Source organism: Centropristis striata, chromosome 5 (assembly GCF_030273125.1).
Source record: "Centropristis striata isolate RG_2023a ecotype Rhode Island chromosome 5, C.striata_1.0, whole genome shotgun sequence".
NCBI classification, from domain to species: domain Eukaryota; kingdom Metazoa; phylum Chordata; class Actinopteri; order Perciformes; family Serranidae; genus Centropristis; species Centropristis striata.
Genome location: NC_081521.1, coordinates 29,410,359 through 29,431,241, shown reverse-complemented (window position 1 = coordinate 29,431,241; position 20,883 = coordinate 29,410,359). Strand labels below are relative to the sequence as shown.

At 38.2% G+C, this 20,883-nt stretch overlaps 1 protein-coding gene across 2 annotated transcripts; it reads right to left on the bottom strand.

Moving 5' to 3' along the window:
- Window positions 1-425: 425 nt before the first annotated feature.
- nr1h5 (nuclear receptor subfamily 1, group H, member 5) lies at window positions 426-20,282 on the bottom strand. Of its 2 annotated transcripts, none has more exons than XM_059333566.1 (11): window positions 20,172-20,282; window positions 15,454-15,593; window positions 8,153-8,551; window positions 7,930-8,070; window positions 7,680-7,804; window positions 3,361-3,459; window positions 3,171-3,267; window positions 2,843-2,959; window positions 2,643-2,732; window positions 2,423-2,536; window positions 426-912 (listed from the first exon to the last, which is right to left on the bottom strand). In XM_059333566.1, exons 2-11 carry the CDS (start codon window positions 15,548-15,550, stop codon window positions 710-712), a joined length of 1,482 nt encoding a protein of 493 aa, XP_059189549.1. In that variant the 5' UTR covers window positions 15,551-15,593; window positions 20,172-20,282; the 3' UTR covers window positions 426-709. The 2 variants fall into 2 exon arrangements, with proteins under 2 accessions (XP_059189549.1, XP_059189550.1); XM_059333567.1 differs by having other exon boundaries at window positions 15,454-15,589; window positions 20,172-20,279.
- Window positions 20,283-20,883: the final 601 nt, after the last annotated feature.

Genomic DNA, 20,883 nt, shown 5'->3' with positions numbered 1-20,883 from the left:
TTAGAATTTTAAGGCATTTAAAACATTTTTTTTTTTTTAAAGGTTATTTTTTTGGCATTTTTATTGCTTTATTTCATAGAGACAGATAGAAAGGGGGAGACAGAGGGGAAGACATGCAGCAAAGGGACCACAGGCCAGATTCGAACCCGGGTCCGCTGCAGCAAGCACACAGCCATGTGGTAAGCGTTCTACCAGTGTGAGCCACCGGGACGCCCCAGGCATTTTAAAATTTGACCATTTTTGACAAAATTCGACCTGCTTATAGTTTGGCTTTTTTTTTACGTCCCATAATATGATGTTTTCCTGTCATTTCTGTATATGTACCAACAGGCTATAATAAAGTCATTTAAAAATTTGATCATTTTTGACAAAAATCATTTGACAACATAGTCTGACTTTTTTTTTTTTCAATTAGCACGCAGACACACATTTTCATTTTATTTTAATTCAACAATACTCAGCATAGTGAAAAGTACCTTAATTGTACATGTAAGCTGTATACAACAGTTATAAAAAGACCTATAAAATATCTTTTGTCCAAACAGCAGTCCACAAACATTTCAGACTAAAAAATCCAACACGGATCAACAAATCTTGCATTTCCAAAACATTTTTGTACACTTTCTCAGCTCATACGGACCCATCTCATCCTTCAATTCAAACAGAGATGATCATGTTGGTTTTCAACATTTCTTCTGTGTCCTCTCCATCAGTTTACGGGCTGCTGTCTTGACAGGAGGAGGTAGTTGTGACGGAGGGTTCGTAGCTCCGTCAGTCTGCCCAGCAGGCGGCCAAACCGCTGTGGTCCCCCACGCGCAGCTCCAGCCTGGGCCCCACATGCCCTTGACAGGAGGTCCAGTATCAGTTCCTGCATTTTCTCAACGCAGCTGGCAGCTTGCATAGACGCACGGTCTAAAGGACAGGGACACAGATAGAAGCTTGTTCTTAATACTAGAATATAGATGTCAAAAATGCCTAAAACTGCTTAAAATGTCCTTATTACAGTTGTATAGTTTTTCTAAAAAATAAAGAAAAAAACACCATATTATGGGATGTCCAAAAATAAAAAATAAATGCCATACTATGTCAAAAAAGGTCAAATTTTAAAACGCCTTCAGGGTTCAAAATTGCTCAAATACTGTTCTTACACAAAAAATTAAAATACTGTAGTATGTTGACAAATACTCATATTGTAGTTTGTCCAAAAATGCCTAAAACACACAGTAATTATTTATGTCCAAAAATATTTTTAAAAACACAATATTATAGTATGTCCAAAAAATTGGAACAAAAATGCTATACTATACTGCCCTACAAAGCCTAACTGCAGTAACTACATTTTTGGTCGAAATTGAGTTATAACTAAAAATTAACTCCTTGATGTCTGTTTTATCTTGTGACAAAGTTTTAGATTTCAATTTTGCTTATTTTCAGAGAAATAATGATATAAAAATTGCAGTAACTACAAAATCCAACTCAAAACCAAAGCAGACTGCAGTAATTGCACTTACTGCGGTCTGCTTTGGATATATATACGAATTTAAACATAAAACCAAAGCAGACCGCAGTAAGTTCACTTACGGTCATTGTGTTGAATAGTGAAGACAAGAATAACAGAAATTATAAGTCTATTTGATAGGGAAACTATCACTATATAGTGATTAAGTAAAAAAGTGAGATAAAATTATATTAAGACTAAATTATAACATAACTTTATAATATCAAGTCTAAAATACACAAATCTTTGAATAGAGTTGTTAAACACTTTTAAATACACTTATAACAAAATCAATTTGAAAATGTTTATTCACTGAAAACAAAATATAAAAGCTGAAAGAAGACAACAACATTGTAGTTACTGCACTCTGCTTTTGCAGTACTATGAGAACCTTTTACAGCAATGCAAAACCAGAGTGCAGTAACTACATTTTTGGGGTCAAAGGTAAAAAAAATCATCATGATTTTTGAGCATAAAAATTACATCATCAATACATGTAGAAATAAGTGTCATATCACTTACCTACCTATAACCCATTTGGCTGGCCGGTTCAGAAACGTTCAAAAACTTTAAAGCAGTTTTTCTCAGTTTCACCCTTTGCGTAGTTACTGCAGTTAGGCTTTGTAGGGCAGTATAGTATGTCAGAAAAATAAAGTCATAGTGTAATATGCCAAAAAATGATACAAAAAAGGCCCTTTTGTACCCTTTTGTAGTATTTGGACCATAATGTCAAATAAACGCCATTGCATAGTATGTCCATCGTTTTTTTGTGTTTATATCCAAACAACTGAGTGCATCCTTCAACCTGCTTCAGCTCCAGATAGATTTTTAAAGAATATTTACAGCTGAATAAAGCAATTGTATGTCTTGACATAACAGCTGATTGGAGTACTTCAGACCAAACATACAGATTCGTGGTCTGACCTGAGCAGAGCAGAGCTGTAGCAGTGAGCAGGGTGTATTCAGCCTCCGTCACCCGCAGCGTTGCCATACTGTGGAAGAAGTTGAGCACCGGCCCGAGGAGATCCTCATGGCCTCCTGTTGAGACCAGCAAATAGGAAAATGTTAATTTAATATGAAATACCTCAAACTATTTAACTTTTTTACAGCTGGGTGAAAAGAGTGTATGTATGTCTGGATTCACCTGAGTTGACCAATGTCCTACTGTGGAGGTTTTCCTTTGACTCGACATTTCTCAGCCAGTTGTGTGTTGACATACTGAAAATCTGTAGGGCTGAAGAAGAAAGGATTATTTTTAAATGCTCCCCAGGGTGGCATATACCAAACCCCCCTATCTAATGTTTCATCATAATGTGGTGAACATGTTTATGTTGGTTTACTCACCTGGACTGGGGCTTGCTGGATTGTTGGAGAACTGCTGAGCCGAGAGCAGGAACATGACCTCCAGTGAAGAGACGGACAAGAGAGAACTCTGGTCGGAAAAATCTAGGAGGTCAAAACCTGTGTGGGAAGCATCATTATTTGTTTTTATATACAGTATATGGTTCATTGATTGTTTCATGATTTTCTATTAACGTAATATTGATTGAATTGATGAATATCTACTTTGTATTTACATGTTTTTATCCCAAAAATTGACAAATACAAAACTTAAAAAATACATTTGAATTGCCTCTCTTTGATGTCTAGAATATTTTGGTTCTGATCTTACCTGGCACTGTCCTGGCAAACTGTAGCAGTCGCTGCAGGTGGGGTGATAGCACATCAAGCAAGCCTTCCCCTTCTTCTGTACATGGCCACTCAAACAACTGAGCAGACATAGATAATAAACCATGAGGGCAACATAAAGAATGTAACAATGTTTTTGGCAGTACGACTGATGTTTCCACACTGTGACCCACCCTGCATGGGCTGCTGTCCTGTGCTCTGTACAGTCGATGAGCCTCCACCATCCTGTCCACAATGTACTTCTGCTCTCGGGTTAAACAGGTAGGCAAAGTCTGGTTAAGATGGAGATGGACACAAATCAAGGTTAACTTGTGTCAGGATTCTGATTTTAATTTCTTAAAGTTAAATCTACAAGATAGGAAGTGGATGGAAATGGAAGACAAATGTCAAAATTTGACCACATGAAGGGGAGGACAGTTTATACTTATAACACTCACACAACTAATTATCCAGTGATCCAGGCCATACCATAGCATGTTAAAAATATAAATGATGAGGGATAAATATAAAACTATAGTATGTCCAAAAAGGTCAAAAAGGGTCATATTGTAGTAGCATGTAGATTTTTGTCAAAAATTGTCAAATGTTAAAACACCTAAAGATGCTGAAAATGACTTTATTGTGTATGTTTATTGTATATCTTGTCCATAAATTACATTATTAAACTAGGACTGCAAGCAGTACTGAACGGGCCCTTACAGTACACGCCTGTCGGGGCATGCTGCCATCGGGATGTGTGCGTTACAGGGGCCAGTCTATACCACCCCTATGAATTTCATTGCCTTAAGTGTTATAGTGTGGCCACGATACCAAATATGAAATTAGACTGCCATCACAGTGCCACCTAGGGGCCGATCAATAAAACCTTAAAGGGTTATCCTCAGGAGGACATTGACAATAATTGTACCAAGTTTTGTATAATAATGCACAAACTCTCCCTTTAATCCTCATACAGTGTTTGAAGGAGGACTCTTAACATATATGTATAAGTTAGAAGAGGCAGGTAGCAATGGTGGAAAGTAACTATGTACATTTACTCAAGTACTGGACTTAAAGTACAATTTTGAGGTACTTTTATGTACATTTTATGTAACTTTATACTTTTATACTTTTACTCCTCTACATTTAGTTGAGAGCTTCAGTTACTTTTCAGGTCAAGATTTAAAATGAAAAACATGATACATTTAAAATGATTACCCATTTTTATAAATTAAACCACTTAAAAGTTTATTAGGTAGTTAAAATGAGCGGAGTGGAGCGGAATGCAATTTCACAGTGTGGTATTAGTACTTTTACTGAAGTAAAGGATCTGAATACTTCTTCCACCACTGTCCTTTTTACTTCTTTTCTGTTTTTTTAAACTTTTTTTTTAAACTTTTTTTTTTATTTTTTTAAAAAACTTTTTAAAAACTTTTTTTGAAACTTTTTTTGAAACTTTTTTTGAAATGATTATTATGTGCTTCTGCACATGCGCGGCCTTCCTGCGCTTCTGCGCATGCGCAGCTTTTCGGTGTTTCTGCGCATGCGCGGTTTTCAGCACTTCTGCGCATGTGCGGCCCCTGTGCGCTTCTACTCATGCGCAGCCTTTCGGCGCTTCTGCGCACAGGGGCCGCACATGCGCAGAAGTACCGAAAAGCCGCGCATGCGCAGAAGCACATAAAAAGTTTTTAAAAAAGTTTTAAAAAAAGTTTGAAAAAAGTTTGAAAAAAAAAAACGTAAAAAAAAAAAGTTTTAAAAAAAAGTTTTAAAAAAAAAGTTTAAAAAAACAGAAAAGAAGTAAAAAGGACAGTGGTGGAAGAAGTATTCAGATCCTTTACTTCAGTAAAAGTACTAATACCACACTTTGAAATTACTCCACTCCGCTCATTTAAACTACCTAATAAACTTTTAAGTGGTTAATTTATAAAAATGGGTAATCATTTTAAATGTATCATGTTTTTCATTTTAAATCTTGACCTGACAAGTAACTGAAGCTCTCAACTAAATGTAGAGGAGTAAAAAGTACAATATATGCCTCAAAATGTAGTGGAGTAGAAGTATAAAGTTACATAAAATGTACATAAAAGTACCTCAAAATTGTACTTTAAGTCCATTACTTGAGTAAATGTACATAGTTACTTTCCACCATTGCTACCTGCCTCTTCTAACTTATACATATCAGTTAAGAGTCCTCCTTCAGACACTGTATGAGGATTAAAGGGAGAGTTTGTGCATTATTATATAAAACTCGGTACAATTATTAGGGCCTCGGGGCAATCGCACCGAGCACTGGTCCCATACAGCAACAACAGCTGGTCCCCTGTAGGGACCAAAGCCCCGAGCACTACTGTTATACTGTGGATTTCTTCTTATTCCTCTTCCGGACGCAATTTCGTCCCGCTACTAGTCCTACAACTTAAAGAGTTGCAGGACAAATTATATATCAAAACGTGCGGTTTGATAGGGATCGGTGTGCTATTACTTTTCTCTACAGAATACGAATTTTTCGAAAAACTGCTCAAAATTTTGGATTGAAATGAATGGGACAGCCGACAAAAAATGAGCGAAAAAGAACAATCGTTGGAGATTTTTAAACGTCTACTTCTCCGGCATAATTTCACCTAGAGACTCCATTTAAACTTTAAACAGTAGACACAAGTATTGTGTATCGGTGTATTAATTCAGGTTTCGATATGTCATATAGTTTTTTATCAATCCCTGTTTAATGACCATGATCATTTTTGGAGAAATTCTGAGATTATAATGGGTGTGTATTGCACGGAATGTTCGTGTCAGAGTGTGTGGCGTCATCGCTCAGAGTGTAGAGGGAGAGGTAAAACTGTCAAAAAATAAATTTTAAAACTGCGCTCCAGGCCGCAAATTCCACTCTACAGAAATAATTTATTGTTTATTTGTGTTTATTAGTGTTTATTTATTGTTGCTTTTATGTATGTATTTCCTATTTCTATATATACATTTTAACCTTTATCTTCGTTTTTACAGCCTAAACAAGTTTTATTTTATTTTGCTGTTTTATTTTGTTTATTTTTCTGTCTTCTTTTTTTTTTGCTATTCGTATTTTAGTTCACATCAATATCTAAGTATAGTCTGGACCTGTGAGAACTTTTAATAATTTTTAGTTTAATTAATTTTTTATTTTTTTATTTAACTTGCCATTTCTTAACTCCCACTGTCTTAAGTTGAATGATGTGTGATATGTGCCTCTTTTGTGTGTGAGGACCCTATACTGCAAACAAAATCTACCTCTGGGTACAAATAAAGTAAATAACATAGATAAAAAGATTTAAAAAAAAAACCATGATAATGATAATGAATTCCATTGCCTTAAGTCTTATGGTCTGGGCACAGTGCCAAATATTAAATTAGACTGCCTCCAGAGCGCCACCAAGGGGCCGATCAATAAAATCTTCAAGGGTTATCCTCAGGAGGGCATTGACAATAAGTATACCAAGTTTGGTGTTAATCCGACCAACCGATTTGGAGATATAAAATTCTTCAATTTACTTTTCTCGCAGGTCGTTGCCTGCTCGGGCCCTAATAAACGAACCAATTACAATAGGGTCCTTGCACTTTCAGTGCTCGGTCCCTAATTACAATTATGGGATGTCCAATAATTGGACAAAAGGTCATACTATATTATGCCGATTTTTTTGTCAAAAATGTTCAAATTTTAAAATGCCTAAAAATGCTTAAAATGGGTCAATTGTAGTCTGTTTAAACATGTGGTAGAATAGATTGTCCAAAAAAAGCGGGGGGGGGGGGGGGGGGGGAGCAAAATACCATATTATGGGATGTCCAAAAATAACCCCCTCAAAAAAACTCATACGATAGTGATGTTGATTTTTGTCAAAAATGGTCAAATTTTAAAATGCCAAAAAATGCTTAAAATGGGTCAATTATAGTCTGCTGATATATTACATATATTGAATATTCAAAAATAGTCATAGTGTAGTTTGTCCCAAAATGCCTGAAAACGCTTCAGAATAGTACGTTGATAGTAATAATATAACATGTCCAAAAATATAAAAAACAAAGCCCACAATATTATAGTATGTCCAAAAATTAAAAAAAAAAATGCCAAACTATAGTATGTTGATACATAAAAAATATACTATATAGTATCACTATAGTATTTAATACATATTATTGTATAGTATGTCCAAAACTGTAAAATAAAAGTCATAGTTAAGTATGTCATAAAAAATGCTATAAATAATGTTATACAAATGTTATAGCATGTCATAAAAAAAAAACTCCCAAAACGTCATGGTAAAATGTTATATAAAAAGTCATGAGTTATATTTTGATCATCCCTGATCCATTCCAATGTTGTCACTTTCGGTCGCTTACATTTATGAAAGTACTCAGCTCCTACGTCCCCTGAAGGGTAACTATGTTCTGTCATCAGGGCTGTCTGGACCAGAATGATGGACCAGCCAACAGACTTGCACCACTTGGGTCGGACCACTAGCACAGTCCTACTTCCTAGTACCTGTCCAGGTAGCCTGCTGGTGGAGCTGACCCTCCTGCTGTCTGTGTTCTCCTCTTCCTCCTGTCCTCTGCTTTTACCTCCTTTCCTCAGCCGTTTGGACTGACACTGCACCTCTGTCAGTAGGCCTGAGAAAAAATATTCAAGCTCATGTTAAACTAGTTAAATGCATATTGTTTAAGGTTTAAGGTGCTATCATCAATACCAATCCTTTTCTGTCATGACGTGTTAAAATGGAAGAAGAGTCACTAACACTCAGCCAGCATTCCCACAGCTCGGCACTTCCTCAGCCGACAGTCTTGGCACTTCCTCCTCATGTACATGTCCATCTCACAGCCACCGCCACTCTTACAGTGATACACTGCCTTTTTAGTCACACTCCGCCTAAAGAAACCTGCAAGAAAAAAAGGGGAAAGAAAAAAGTCTTACTCCATTACCTTTCAGAATAATGTACAAAATGAAAAAGTGAGAACTACCTTTGCATCCCTCACAGGTAAGAGCGTTGTAGTGATACCCTGATGCTTTGTCTCCACACACCACACACAGCTCGTCCTGACCTCTGCTCTTCCCCCCGGATCCCACCCGTGTCCTTCGTCCCAGAGGCAGTCCTATGGCTCTGAGCCCCTGAGCCAGGCCCCCGCAGTGGGTCTCCGGGCCGGGGTCACAGGAGGCTTCTGGGTAATGAGGGCTGTAGTGGTACGAAGGATGGCAGGGCTGCGAGGAGGAAGAGGAGGAGGAGGGAGAGGATGTGGAGGAGGGTGGAGAGCCATAGAGGGAGAAAGGCAGGTTGGCGGGGTTGTATTGTTGTTGGCTGTAAGGGAGCAGCTGGAGGTCTGGGTCCTGCACGGTGTAGCCCAACGGGTCAGGCAGCATGTCTAAAAAAAGGGGGAAAAGGTTGAAGCCAAAGGTCAGAAATTTGTATCGATTGTTTTGTAGGTCTGAGCTGCAAATTTAAACACAAATGAGTGAACTGTGTACGCATGCAGACATGTTGCTTAAAACTTTGTGTAAAGCTTTGGGAGATGATTTGTGACGATATCTTATATCACGGTTGTGACGCTATTATAGTGAATTAACTGGAAAAATACTCAAAACTGCTACAGTTGGTGTCTCCTGAATCATATTTTCCCAGACTTGCAAGGTGAAAACAATACAAGTGTCGAGCTGTGGTCCTGCTCGGCATCACTCCTGCTGGTCTCACTGCCATGGACCTTGTTTGGCCCCAGATGGGAATGCTCCTCTCCTGCGGTCCACTCTACATTGACCGCATCACTACTGGCCAATGATGGCGCTTCACCTGCTGCTGTGCACCTTCACCTCTGTCTCTCTCCCCCTCCCTCTATATCCTCCCTCCCTCTCCCCTCTCACACTCTATCTCCTCTATTCAACTCTGTTGATCTGCCCTGTACAATGACATCTACAGTCATAGAAAAAATTATTAGAACACCCTTTTTTTTAAAAGTTTTATTTAAAATTGTATTTAATTTCTTGGTCATTTAATGCCTGGTACAACTAAAGGTACATTTTTTGGATAAACATAATGATAATGATAGGGAAAGGTCTCTAGCCTTTTGGTTGAACTGTCTGTCATGATGCCACACCCCTCCCACATGATGCCACGCCCACATGCTACATTTGGGTCAAAAGTCTGAAGTCTGAAAAAGACAGATCTGAATCTGAAAAGATTAAACATGCAACTGAGAGAAACATATGAAAGTGAAAAAATGAAAAAAAAAATGTATTCAAAAGAATTACCAGAGTTGATCATAACTGTATTTAACCTGAAAAAAAATGTGAACACTTATTTTTATTTTGAATACATTGATGTATTTTTCTAAATTCAAGACCAAAACTTGAAATTTCAGTTTCAGATTTTATGTTTTCAAGTACAAAACTTTTGACCCTAATCTAGCTCCATAATATTCTTCCAAAGAGGAATTTTGAAGTGGATCCAAATCATTGGGAGGATACACAACCACTTAAAAAAAAAAAAAAAAACTTTTGTTGACATGAAAAGATGGTATTTGTGCTGCATTCATGTGGTGTCAGAATAATCACAAAAATTTGTTCCAGACTAGAAAAATGACGACCTCAGGGTTGGTCATCCCCGATCCATTTCATGTCAAAAATGTTTCATGGCTCACCTGATCCATTTCCTTTGCACTTTTTTGTCCCACAAATACTAAAAAAAGCTATGAACATGTTGTTTAAATGCCCTGAACAATAAAACATTGTTTATTTGACTGCACACATGGCATCCAGCAGGTATCCTTCTCAAAAATGTAATCTGCTCTGTACTATAAACACTAAAAATGTGTGTCATTCACACACACACACACACACACACACACACACACACATCTGAACAACAGAAATGAAGAAAATGATGAGAACAGGTGCACTAGCCAGAACAGAAATGTGAATGAACATTTCAAGCATCACTATTACGCTGTAACAAAGTCAGAGATCGTCACAGGAATGTAGTCTTACGTGACTCGTGTGACTTTGCTGCTTTAATGGTTCTATCGGGACAGAATAAAGAACCGACAGCCAGGCCTTGTGAACTTGTTCTAACAGGATGCAGCTGAGAGCTCCCAGTGCCATTTAGGATTTTTTGATTGCCTTTTCTGGATGTTTCATTCAGTCTGTAATGTTCATTCCGTGTTGTGACGGGCCGAAATGTCTCTGAGTATGGAACATCAGTCTGTGTTTTGTAAGTCCCGTCTCCTTTGAGAAAACATGTGTGGCCACTGGCAGCCTCTGAAAGAACAGCTGGACCAGTACGACTGTGGGATCTGTTAGGAGCTGATTAAATGGAGAGCCCACCCAACTGTCAGGAGTCTCAGGACTGCTGGAGATGGAAATATAAATGGGAAAACATGTTGCATGAAGATGAGGGCTAAAGTCAATCTCATTATGTGGAAAATGTGTGTTCTTAAAGGTTGTGATTTAAGTAGAAGTACCTTACCTTTAACCTTTGACAGGGAAACCAACAGTGGTGGAAAAAGTATTCAGATCCTTTACTTAAGTAAAAGTACTAATACCACACTGTAAAGTCCTGCATTCAAAACTTACAAAGTAAAAGTACAAAAGTATCAGCATCAAAAAGTACTTTAAGTATCAGAAGTATAAGTACTTGTTGTGCAGAATGGACCCACTCAGATTGGTTTATTCATTCCAAATATATTATTAGATAATTTGTATTGACACATTTATGTAAGTGCTCTAATTTTGAAACGACAGGGCTCATTTTAATGACTTATAATATACAGTTATGATTTGTAATTTTATGATGTCTCATCACTTTAAATTGATCATGTGTTTATGTTAAATCGCGACCTGAAAAGTAACCAAGGCTGGCAGCTAAATGTAGTGAAGTAGAAGTACAAAATTACATAAAATGAAAATACTTGAGTAAAGTACAGGTACCTCAAAATTGTACTTAAGTACAGTACTTGAGTAATTGTACTTAGTTAATTTCCACCACTGGAAACCAACCAATGATCATTGAAACTCTGTTGATAAAGGAGTACTTAAAAGAATAGTCTGGATCCTTTTGGAGTGGGATTGTATGAGGTACTTATCCATAGTCTGTGTAGTACCTGCAACTCAAGTGCTCTGTGAGGTAAAATAACTTTTTTTGTCAAAGCAAAGCGGCTTCAGTTCTCTGTGGTAAAAGGCTGTCTGACGGCAAGTTGAAGCGCTGAAAATATACACACTAAATAAACACTAAAACTGATGCTTTTTTTAGGTGGCTACAATACACTTTGCTGCTGCTCCTATTCACAGCAGTATATTGAGTCTGTACACTTCCCTGCTTCTCCAAACTGGGGGCGTGCTAAACACCATCTACTGTAGGTTATACACTGACTATGGCTAAGCAAAACACACAAGCACAACTTGTCAATTTTATATGTTTTTGTCTGGATTAAACAGACATTCAACACATGCAACTGCTGCATTCCAAGTTGCATATTTCTTCTTTTTTCTCTACCTTACAAAGTACACATTGTTGCATGCAGTATGCATACAATTGGGACATACTACTTCTTTATAACATTGCACCATAACTTTGACCCTCTTGCTCATAAAGGCAGAGGAATGTAGGTCAGAATAAGCAGAAAAGCATGCTGGCTTGCATACTGTGAGCAGATTTTTCTGGCATAGCTACTACTCATACTACTGGTAACATGTCCATTGGCTTAAATAAGATGTGTTTCCATTAGGTACTTTTCCCTCTAGTGAGCCACTATGGCTGTGGTTTGGGAGAGAGAATCCGTCCAAGATCCGTCCAACTTCACCAGTTAGCGGTCAGAAAGTACCTGCCTTGAGTAGAACTTGACACAACCACAACATAACAGAGCAATTTTAAAACGAGAGAATTGAGAACAAGAAAACCAACTCTTCTCCTTCCATGCTGATGTCTCGACTGTTTGGACTTGGTCTGTTGTCAGTGTCATGTCACTGACATTGCGGTCAAAATTTGCTGAATAGTCATGTAAGTGTCGCAGAACTATTTATGTTACATTCCAACTTTGTTGGTTAGCCGCTACAAAAGTACCTGTAAGGGAGCAGAGGCAGAGGGGAACTAACAATCAGCCGCTTTCCAAAAAGTACTCAGTGGAAACACGCCTTTAGTGTCCTTTGTGAGTGTTGTCAGGTGGATTTTGTTACCTTAGGGCAAAGCCAGGATCACTGTTTCCACCTGCTTTGAGTCTTTATACTAAGCTAAGCTAAGCTCCTCCTGGCCATAGCTTCATATATCGTGTATGTGACATGAAAGTTATATCGGTCTTCTCATCTTGAAATCTCTGGCTTTGCCTCTGTCTTTGAACTTTCTCTCTTTTTTTCCCTTGTGAAGTCACATCATTTTCAGAAAATACTCTTCACATGTGCCCTGGTCATCACCTCTTCACCTTTAATGAGCGGAAACAAGATGAGAGATTTTTCTCCCTCCTCCTTGAAGACACAGCCAGCCCCGCCCTCTCTGATCCATCAAAGGACTGATACTCTTCCTGATGACTATTTGCTATTTATTCGTCATCCATCTTCAGCTTGGACTTATTGAAGACTGATAAAAATTGAAGTTCTGATGGCATATGACGGTATATGTATGGAACTGGTGTGTTTAGTTGATGGTCACCCTTGCTCTGAGTAAATGTCATCACTTTAAAGGCCATTATTAACCCCTCCTCACTCCTCCCTTTGGTCCTCTCTGTCCTTCTCTCTCCAGATGTTTCCTGTCTCCACCAGACTGTGGCGGCCATGTATTTTTTTTTTTTTTTTTTTTTTGCTTTCTCCACATGTGACAGAGCTGTGGTTCGCACTGTTTGTAAACCATTTGAACACTGTCTAAACACTCCTCAGCCTCCCTTCCATCCCACGCACACTGGGGAGCCAAACAACACCAGCAAACTACCCCCCATAGCTCACCCGCTCCCCCTCTGCTCTTAGGGCCAGGAGGGGAGACAACAGGGGGAATTTGTTGATGATACCCGTCAGTATAAATAGATTCTTCGATGCACACTCAGCCTCCCTGCATGCTGTGAATACAGTGAGCCAGCTGAACCTCCTCAATAACTATTTTTTTCTTTTCAACGAGTTCTCAAAGGCGGCAAATAAACGCTTTGCATTCATTCATCAACTGTGAGTGAATAAGATGAGGTTGCACACAGAGTGCAGTCACATCCTTGTTATGCAACAATATAATATATAAATGACCCATGTACACGTACAGTCATGGAAAAAATATTAGACCACCCTTGTTTTCTTCAATTAATGTTCATTATGATTACCTGATACAACTAAAGGTAAAAATCTTTGGACAAATATAATGAAAACAACAAAAATAGCTCATGCGAGTTTAATTTAAGAGCTGATATCTAGACATTTTCCGTGGTTTTCTTGATAATGATTTTGGTTATTATCAAGAAAAACATGGAAAATGGCTAGATATCAGCTCTTAAATTAAACTCGCATGGGCTATTTTGTGGTCTAATATTTTTTTTCCATGACTGTATAAGTGATTATAAATGTGCAAATGTGATGTTACTGTTGAAATAGAACAGTAGAAAAGAGTGTCAAAGTCAGTTTTACACTTTTTTCTACCTAACATTAGTCAATATAATTTGATAAATTGTTTAAGAGTTCAACTTGTTTTTTTAGAGAAGAAGAATGTCTTATTTCTTATTCCAAAGTCTAGACTAGATTTTCTCAGTCTTTTTTCAGTCAAGTACCACTTATAAAATAAGAGCGAGAGAATATACTCATGTACAGTATACACATTGGAATAATTTGACCGAGCTTATTCAAAAAAAAGCTTCTATAGTCTCAGTTATGTAACAGAACAACACAAGAGAAATGTAAGAAGGATATGAGACATACCAAAATATTTGCACCAACTTAACACAGAATACCCATAAAACAATGCATCACACATCAATTCAATTCAAGTAACATAGTCAACAAAAAAGCAAAGGCAATTAAGAGAAAAGAGCTCATTTGAAGTGTATTTCAGAACACACACACATGTGCATGCACACACACACACACACACACACACATAAATTAAACTAGGTTTCTGATTATTTTAAATAAATCCAATTAGATTAACTAGAACTTGGTTTGTGATCTATTTTAGCTTTAAAAAGTTAAATTTACTATTTGTTGAACTATGATGCCTTTTTGTAAAAAAAAAAAAAAAGGGCAGCAGGCCACAAATTAATATGTGTGTGTGTGTGTGTGTGTGTGTGTGTGTGTGTGTGTGTGTGTGTGTGTGTGTGTGTGTGTGTGCGTGTGCGTGTGCGTGTGCGTTATTTTTTTCTTTTCTCATTTAATCTTTAAAAAAGTGAACACAGAGGGGAAAAAAGAAAGATATAATATTATATATATATATATATATATATATAGTGATAGTGATTATCATTGATAATGAGGTACTTTGCAAATAAATTATTTTCACACATTCAAATCACATAAGATATGAACTTTCATGTCTGAACGTTGAGTCTCTCCTATACATGCTGGCTTAAATATATTGGTTTCACATGCAGTGGTAGAAGAAATATTCAGATCCCTTACTAAAGTAAAAGTACTAATAACACACTGCAAAATTACTCCACTACAAGTAAAAGTCCTAAATTCAAAAGCATCAAAATGTACTTAAGGTATCAAAAGTAAAAGTAATCGTTATGCAGAATGGACCAACTCAGGTTGTTACAAATATTCTAAATATATGAGATTATTCCTCTTTATTAATCTATGTAAGCAGCATTTTACTGTCAAGATACATCTAATTTAACTAATAAATATACTGTCGTGTAAATTATAAAAATGCATCATCATCATTTTAAATTGATCATACATTTTTCCCCAAAAAGTAACGAGTAACTAAAGTTGGCAGCTAAATGTAGTGGAGTAAAATGTAAAAAAAAAAAAATCCATCTAAAAAGTAGTGGGGTAGGAATATAAAGTTATATACATGGAAATATATAAGTAAAGTATAAGTACCTCAAAATTGTACTTAAGTAGAGTATTTGAGTAAATGTACTTAGTTATATTCCACCAGTGATCACATGACAACCGTCTAATTATGACATCATAAGTCCATCTTAGGTGTTTTTAGTAAGAATGTATTGAATGTAATGTGTCACACAACTTGTCTTACAGAAGAAACAGAAGTAGAGGGACAAGACAATGTTAAATAAATAAATAAATAAAAATGCAGAAGAAGTGAGAGCATACAGAAGCAGAGACAGATGTGTCACTGTGGACTCACCGTAATACTGGAGCTGCTCTGTGGAGCAGTAACCATCCGAGGCGGAGAGAAACCCCCCTGCCGAAAAGCTCATCTCCAACTCCGTCCACTCTCTCATCTGGACACAAGATCCTCTCTCCAGCTAGTAATACGGGATCTATCTTCACACGCATGCACACACATGCAAAGACATAAACACACACACACACACACACACACAAAGACAATTACTCAGAGGATTCATGCAGATATGAAGGATCTGGGAAGTGTGGAGACATTCCTCAATCCCCAGGATGCGTCCAGGTCTCTTAGCTGTCCGGGGCTGATATCCGAGACTATTTTTAAAAAGCAGAGAGGATGAACACAGCTGAGGCTCTTGGTCTGTGGTGGATGATGTGCTGGAGGAGGTCTTAACCGTCCCCAGGGGATAGACGAAAGGGAAAGTGTGGACACCCAGGAAGGACGGGGATAGGACTGTGGTCCAAACAGCTGGACCTGGCTGAGACTTTACAGATCATGAACGCGGCAGGAATGGATGGAGACTTTTTCCCTCATGGGCGACATGAGGGACACTCATGTGTGATTATGTGTGTGTTAAAATTTGGCCTGAATGGATGTATCCCAGAGTGCAACAGCTGGGCTGGGCAAACAAAACATTTCTCAATTTATTCTCATGAGTCAAATAAAATAATTTCCATCAGTTATTGAATACATTTTCATGGACTAAATGCTGCTTGTTAGTTAAAGTGTGTGTATGTGCGTGTGTGTCCTCTGGAAGCCTTTGGGAGTGTGTTTACTCTGCCCTTTGTTTACCGCCGTTCTGTTTGTGCTGCAGTTAATATTAGACAGCAGTTAGATTTAAGGGGCTCGGGGACCTCCGCCTCCCCCACAGACAGTTAACCAGGCCGGGGCCGAGCAAAAAGGAGTCGAGGCCCCGAACGGCCCAGAGGAGACAGACGAGTGACCTCAACACTGGCCTGTAAATCTCCAAGCAGGGCCGTTTGACATGCAGCATGCTTACTGAGGATTAACGGCGTCCTCCCACCCGTATCATCCCTTTCACTGTCTCATTATGGGAACCAGGACTGAGCGGTGGATAGCAGAGGGTTAGAGAAGAGTCAGCAATGCTCTCTCAAGCTGCAGCCTTCACTGGAGCGATCGTCATCGATCACAGTGACAAATAACAACAGGAATGCGGCTGCTGGTTACACAGTGTCTCTTCCTTTGAAGACTGTGTCCAAAGGGTAAATTGGTACACATGTAACCACACCGCACTGTGACAACAGAGCTGAAAGATAAACTTTAGCTAATGAAAAAATATACTAAATTGCGACAGAAACTTATAATAACAGTCCAACTGTCAGAAACAGGAAACAGAGTGGATGGTTTTAAAGCTACAAGCCTGTCTTTACATGATGAAAAAAAGCCTTTTGTAACTATATTTATAATATCACTTAAGACTAGATGAGGGTCATTGTAAGCAGCATTAGAGCTTGTTTGCATTCACATGACTACTATGATGTGCAAAATGCAAATGGAGGAAAGGAAGTGATGAATCCATATCTGCATGAATTGTAAATAGTGGAAAGTGACTTCATAAAAGGTTTGGATGAACCTGCAAGCAGCAGGTATCATTAAACTGAAACTCATATTAGATGTGAGCCATACAAATGAAGAAAAACAATTCGATCGTCAAGGACTGTAGCTTTTTTGTGTCTTTTGGTCGGGTGAGTAAATGTGTCCTAGAATAACTTATGATATTACTTTTTCAACTCAAATATGTTTATAGATGCACTACTGGTGTCAGGCTACTAGCTAGCTAACTTTAGCTTCTATTTTCTGCTGATAGGCTTTTAAAAATCTGGGTCATGGCTTAAAATATGGAGAAGTTGTCACAGCCCATTGTATTGTATAGCAATACCAAACCAAGGCATGTTCAATGCAACTCTGTAATGTTAACATTTGAGCTTAGTTGTATTCACTCCTACCGGCAGGGGTTTTGATCCAGATCCTCCTTATTGTTATTTTATTACTGAAACTTCTATTCCATACACTGTATAAACTGGTGCTTTGAGCTTAATGCTAACGTTCATGCTAATGTTCACCATCTCTCTAACAGGCACTTAACACAAAACAGCTGAAGCTGGTTTGATCTATTTTGGTATTTATTGTTAGACAAATTAACAGAGGGAAAGTCAGTGGACCACCAGAGTTATAACACTTCATCCTGGATTTATGCACCAAATTTCATGAAAATCCATCCAATAGTTTTGGGGTAATTCACTCAAAACCACAAGAAAAGAAGACCAGACAGAGGAAAACCAAAGTCAGTAGGATTCATCAACTGTGAGCCTTTAAACTTTCTATCAAATTCCATTCATCTATCATGTAGATGGTGAGATATTTCACAGGACAAGATAAAATGTATTTGACCTGTTGGTGAAGGACTAGTTCTTGAGATATTCCCCCCAAAAGCCAAAAAAGTCCAAATAATGTTAAAGGAGAAAAAAGGGGAATAACGGACATAGGTCGGATTAATTGAACAAGAAACTACCAATGAGGAAACATTGACTCCTTCTAATTCAAACCAACTGATTTTCTGTACTCAGGTAGCATTTTTTACATGACTTGAAGAATCTAGAAAGATGCATGAATCCATTGGTAAAGATGAGGTGGTCCCTTGTATTTTCTCAGTAAAAAAACAAAGCCCAAAATATGAGGATGAGGCCAAACAAGTCATCAGCCATTCCTCAACAGTCTCTGACCTCTGAGGAATGTAAGGAGAGTAAAGAGCAGGCAGCAGTGCTGAGAGTGACACTAAACGATGGGGACAATGTCTGAGAGTGTGCAAATGTTGCCATGGATTTTCTTGAGGTGTCACACTGTTGGACACATTGTTGGACAGAGGGCTGATGATGAGGGCTCGCCCCGTCGGGGATGAGTGTCATGAAAAAAGAGGGAGAGGAGGGAAAGAGTTTAAGGGCACATCAAGCATGAGATGGTTTGATTTCTGTGCAGCGACTAACTGCAATGAATCCTGAAAAGGTGTGCAAAAGAAGGACTGATGAGATGAACACAAGAGAAATAGAAGGTCTAGGATTTCTCAAAACAGTTGAACAAACCAAACAGAAAGAGAAAATGTATCTCAAACCAACTGTTGGAATGTGCAAACCTCCAAACTCATTAGTCCTGAATCACTCATGGTACAAGCCTGGAGATAAATCCAGCACATCATAAATCCCGTTCAGGACGACTTCTCCGTGTGTCCAGCTCCTCTGTCTTTATCAGAGAGCTGCTGGCTGGTAGCTGCAGCTCGATAATGTCCCGGACTGTTTACTGATCCTCGCAGGAAACCGGCGCTTACATTTAAAGTGGCCTCAGTGTTCGTGAGTAAAGTCCATAGCTAATGTCGGAACATATGTCAGTGAGTGTGTTTGGGGGGGGGATTGGGGGATTTGGCTGTCAGGACAAGGAATGTAAATTGTCAAATAGTAGTTGTGTCTACTTAAAGGACTTGTTTGAATGCATTTCCTCTAATCTGGAGAGGTCATTGTGGGATTCAAACTATGTTTTAATTAATTCAAATATGTTGAATTCCTTCTTCTTTTTTTTAAACTCCAATGCAATCTACTAAACCTTAACCTTCGTGCCCCACTGGGACATTTTTGGCTTTTTAATTCTTCATAGTATTATCATTTTTGATCGTTTTGCCTGTGTTGATGCATATGCCATTAGCAAGGGTGTGAGGGTTTTTTCTACCATTAGAAGTTCAACCTTAGCAACTAATGCATTTATGATTAAAAAAAGTAATAAAAATACAGACACACCGACCCTTTAGACCAAAAATGTCCCCACTGAAACCCATTAAAAACATTTTTTTAATCCAATGGTCATTACAGAATAAAGAGTATGCGTTCTATTATTTAAGACTTTCTCCTGGAACCAATTCATGCTATTTTCCTGGTTTTCCACAAGAGCTATTGCTGCCGTATCATGGAGCACTGCAGTGTTTGATTCAATGCATCTAAATCAGTGTCGTTGATCATCATTAACATATCCAAACTGTGAAGAAAATCAATAGAATCCCCCCCTATCATTTAGTATACAGAAGAAATAATTATATAAATAATTTAATAAATCATCTTAACAGTGACAGTGGCATTATGTGAACGAACTGGTAATATAGTTTCTGAAAATTAATAATTGGTTGGTAGTTATGATCAGGACTGATGTTGGTAAAAAAATTTAACAGCTTCAAAATTGTTGACATATCACATTTACTGTAATTCAATTTTTGTGCTAACAACAGGGACATTATGTAAGCAAACTGGCATTTAAAGGTTTAAAAGATTTCGCTTGGTTAAAGTGGTATTTATGTCCTCTCAGAACATTACAACAACTTTTTTAAAGCAAGGCACAAGGGTTAATGGTCAATGCAGCACTTGCAAACCTGCCATTATAAGTAACACCTGTAACATCAGTCAGCTCTTGGTAATTTTTTTTCTTTTTTTGAAAAACTGTCCTGGCTGGAATTGCTTTGAAATGGCAACTACATGTTGAACACAGTGCAGCAGAAAGATTACAAGTGTAATGTTAAAAAATCTTGTCTTTTCACCTCTATGACTGATTTTAGAGTGCAGGACGGTAACGTGCTGATCTTCAGGTTACATAACAACATTGTGTCAGCTTTGTGTTTATGCTGTATTTGTGTTAGTTAGGAGCAGAGGTTGTGGACTCACCGCTGATGATGGGAGCCTTCCTGCAGAGCTGATCGTCCCGACGTCCTCTCCCTCCGTCTAACTATCTCACTTTTTGTAATGTTGACTCCAGGCCAGCCCCTATCCCCCCACACACACACAAATACAGACACACACACAGAGTAAACAGACAGCTCATGTGTGTTTTAGCTGGATGTGGGGAAACCTGACCAAAGATCTTTTTTTCCTGTAAATGTTATCTGTCTCTGTCTCTGTCTCTGTGAGGAGAAATTATTCTAATAGCATTATAAGGCAGTGTGTCTCCGTGGGGAATTGAAATGATCCTACATTTCCCAGCATGGGGCCTTTATGTTGCACTGGGGATTTGAACTGGCAACCTCTGAGACACATGGGACCTCGTCCCTGCCCTGCTTGTACGAACTTGAATCATCTCATTAAGAAATTCCCAGTATTGAGTGTTTATAAACAGCCTCTTGTTCATTCCTTGTGATGGATGGATGCTCCCTATCACTGGCTCTTCCTGCTAACTCCCCAACCCGCTTAACAATCTCCCTGCCACTGTTTCACAACCCTCCACCCCCCAAACACACACACACACACAATGAACCCATGATTTTTTGTACTGACCTTGCTTCCTTGGTGGGTGGGCCCTTACTGTTGTGAGTGAGTGTGATTGCATTATGTTTAATAGAGAGGGAAAGAGTGTAAGTGCGTGGGTGTTATGAAGGAGGAG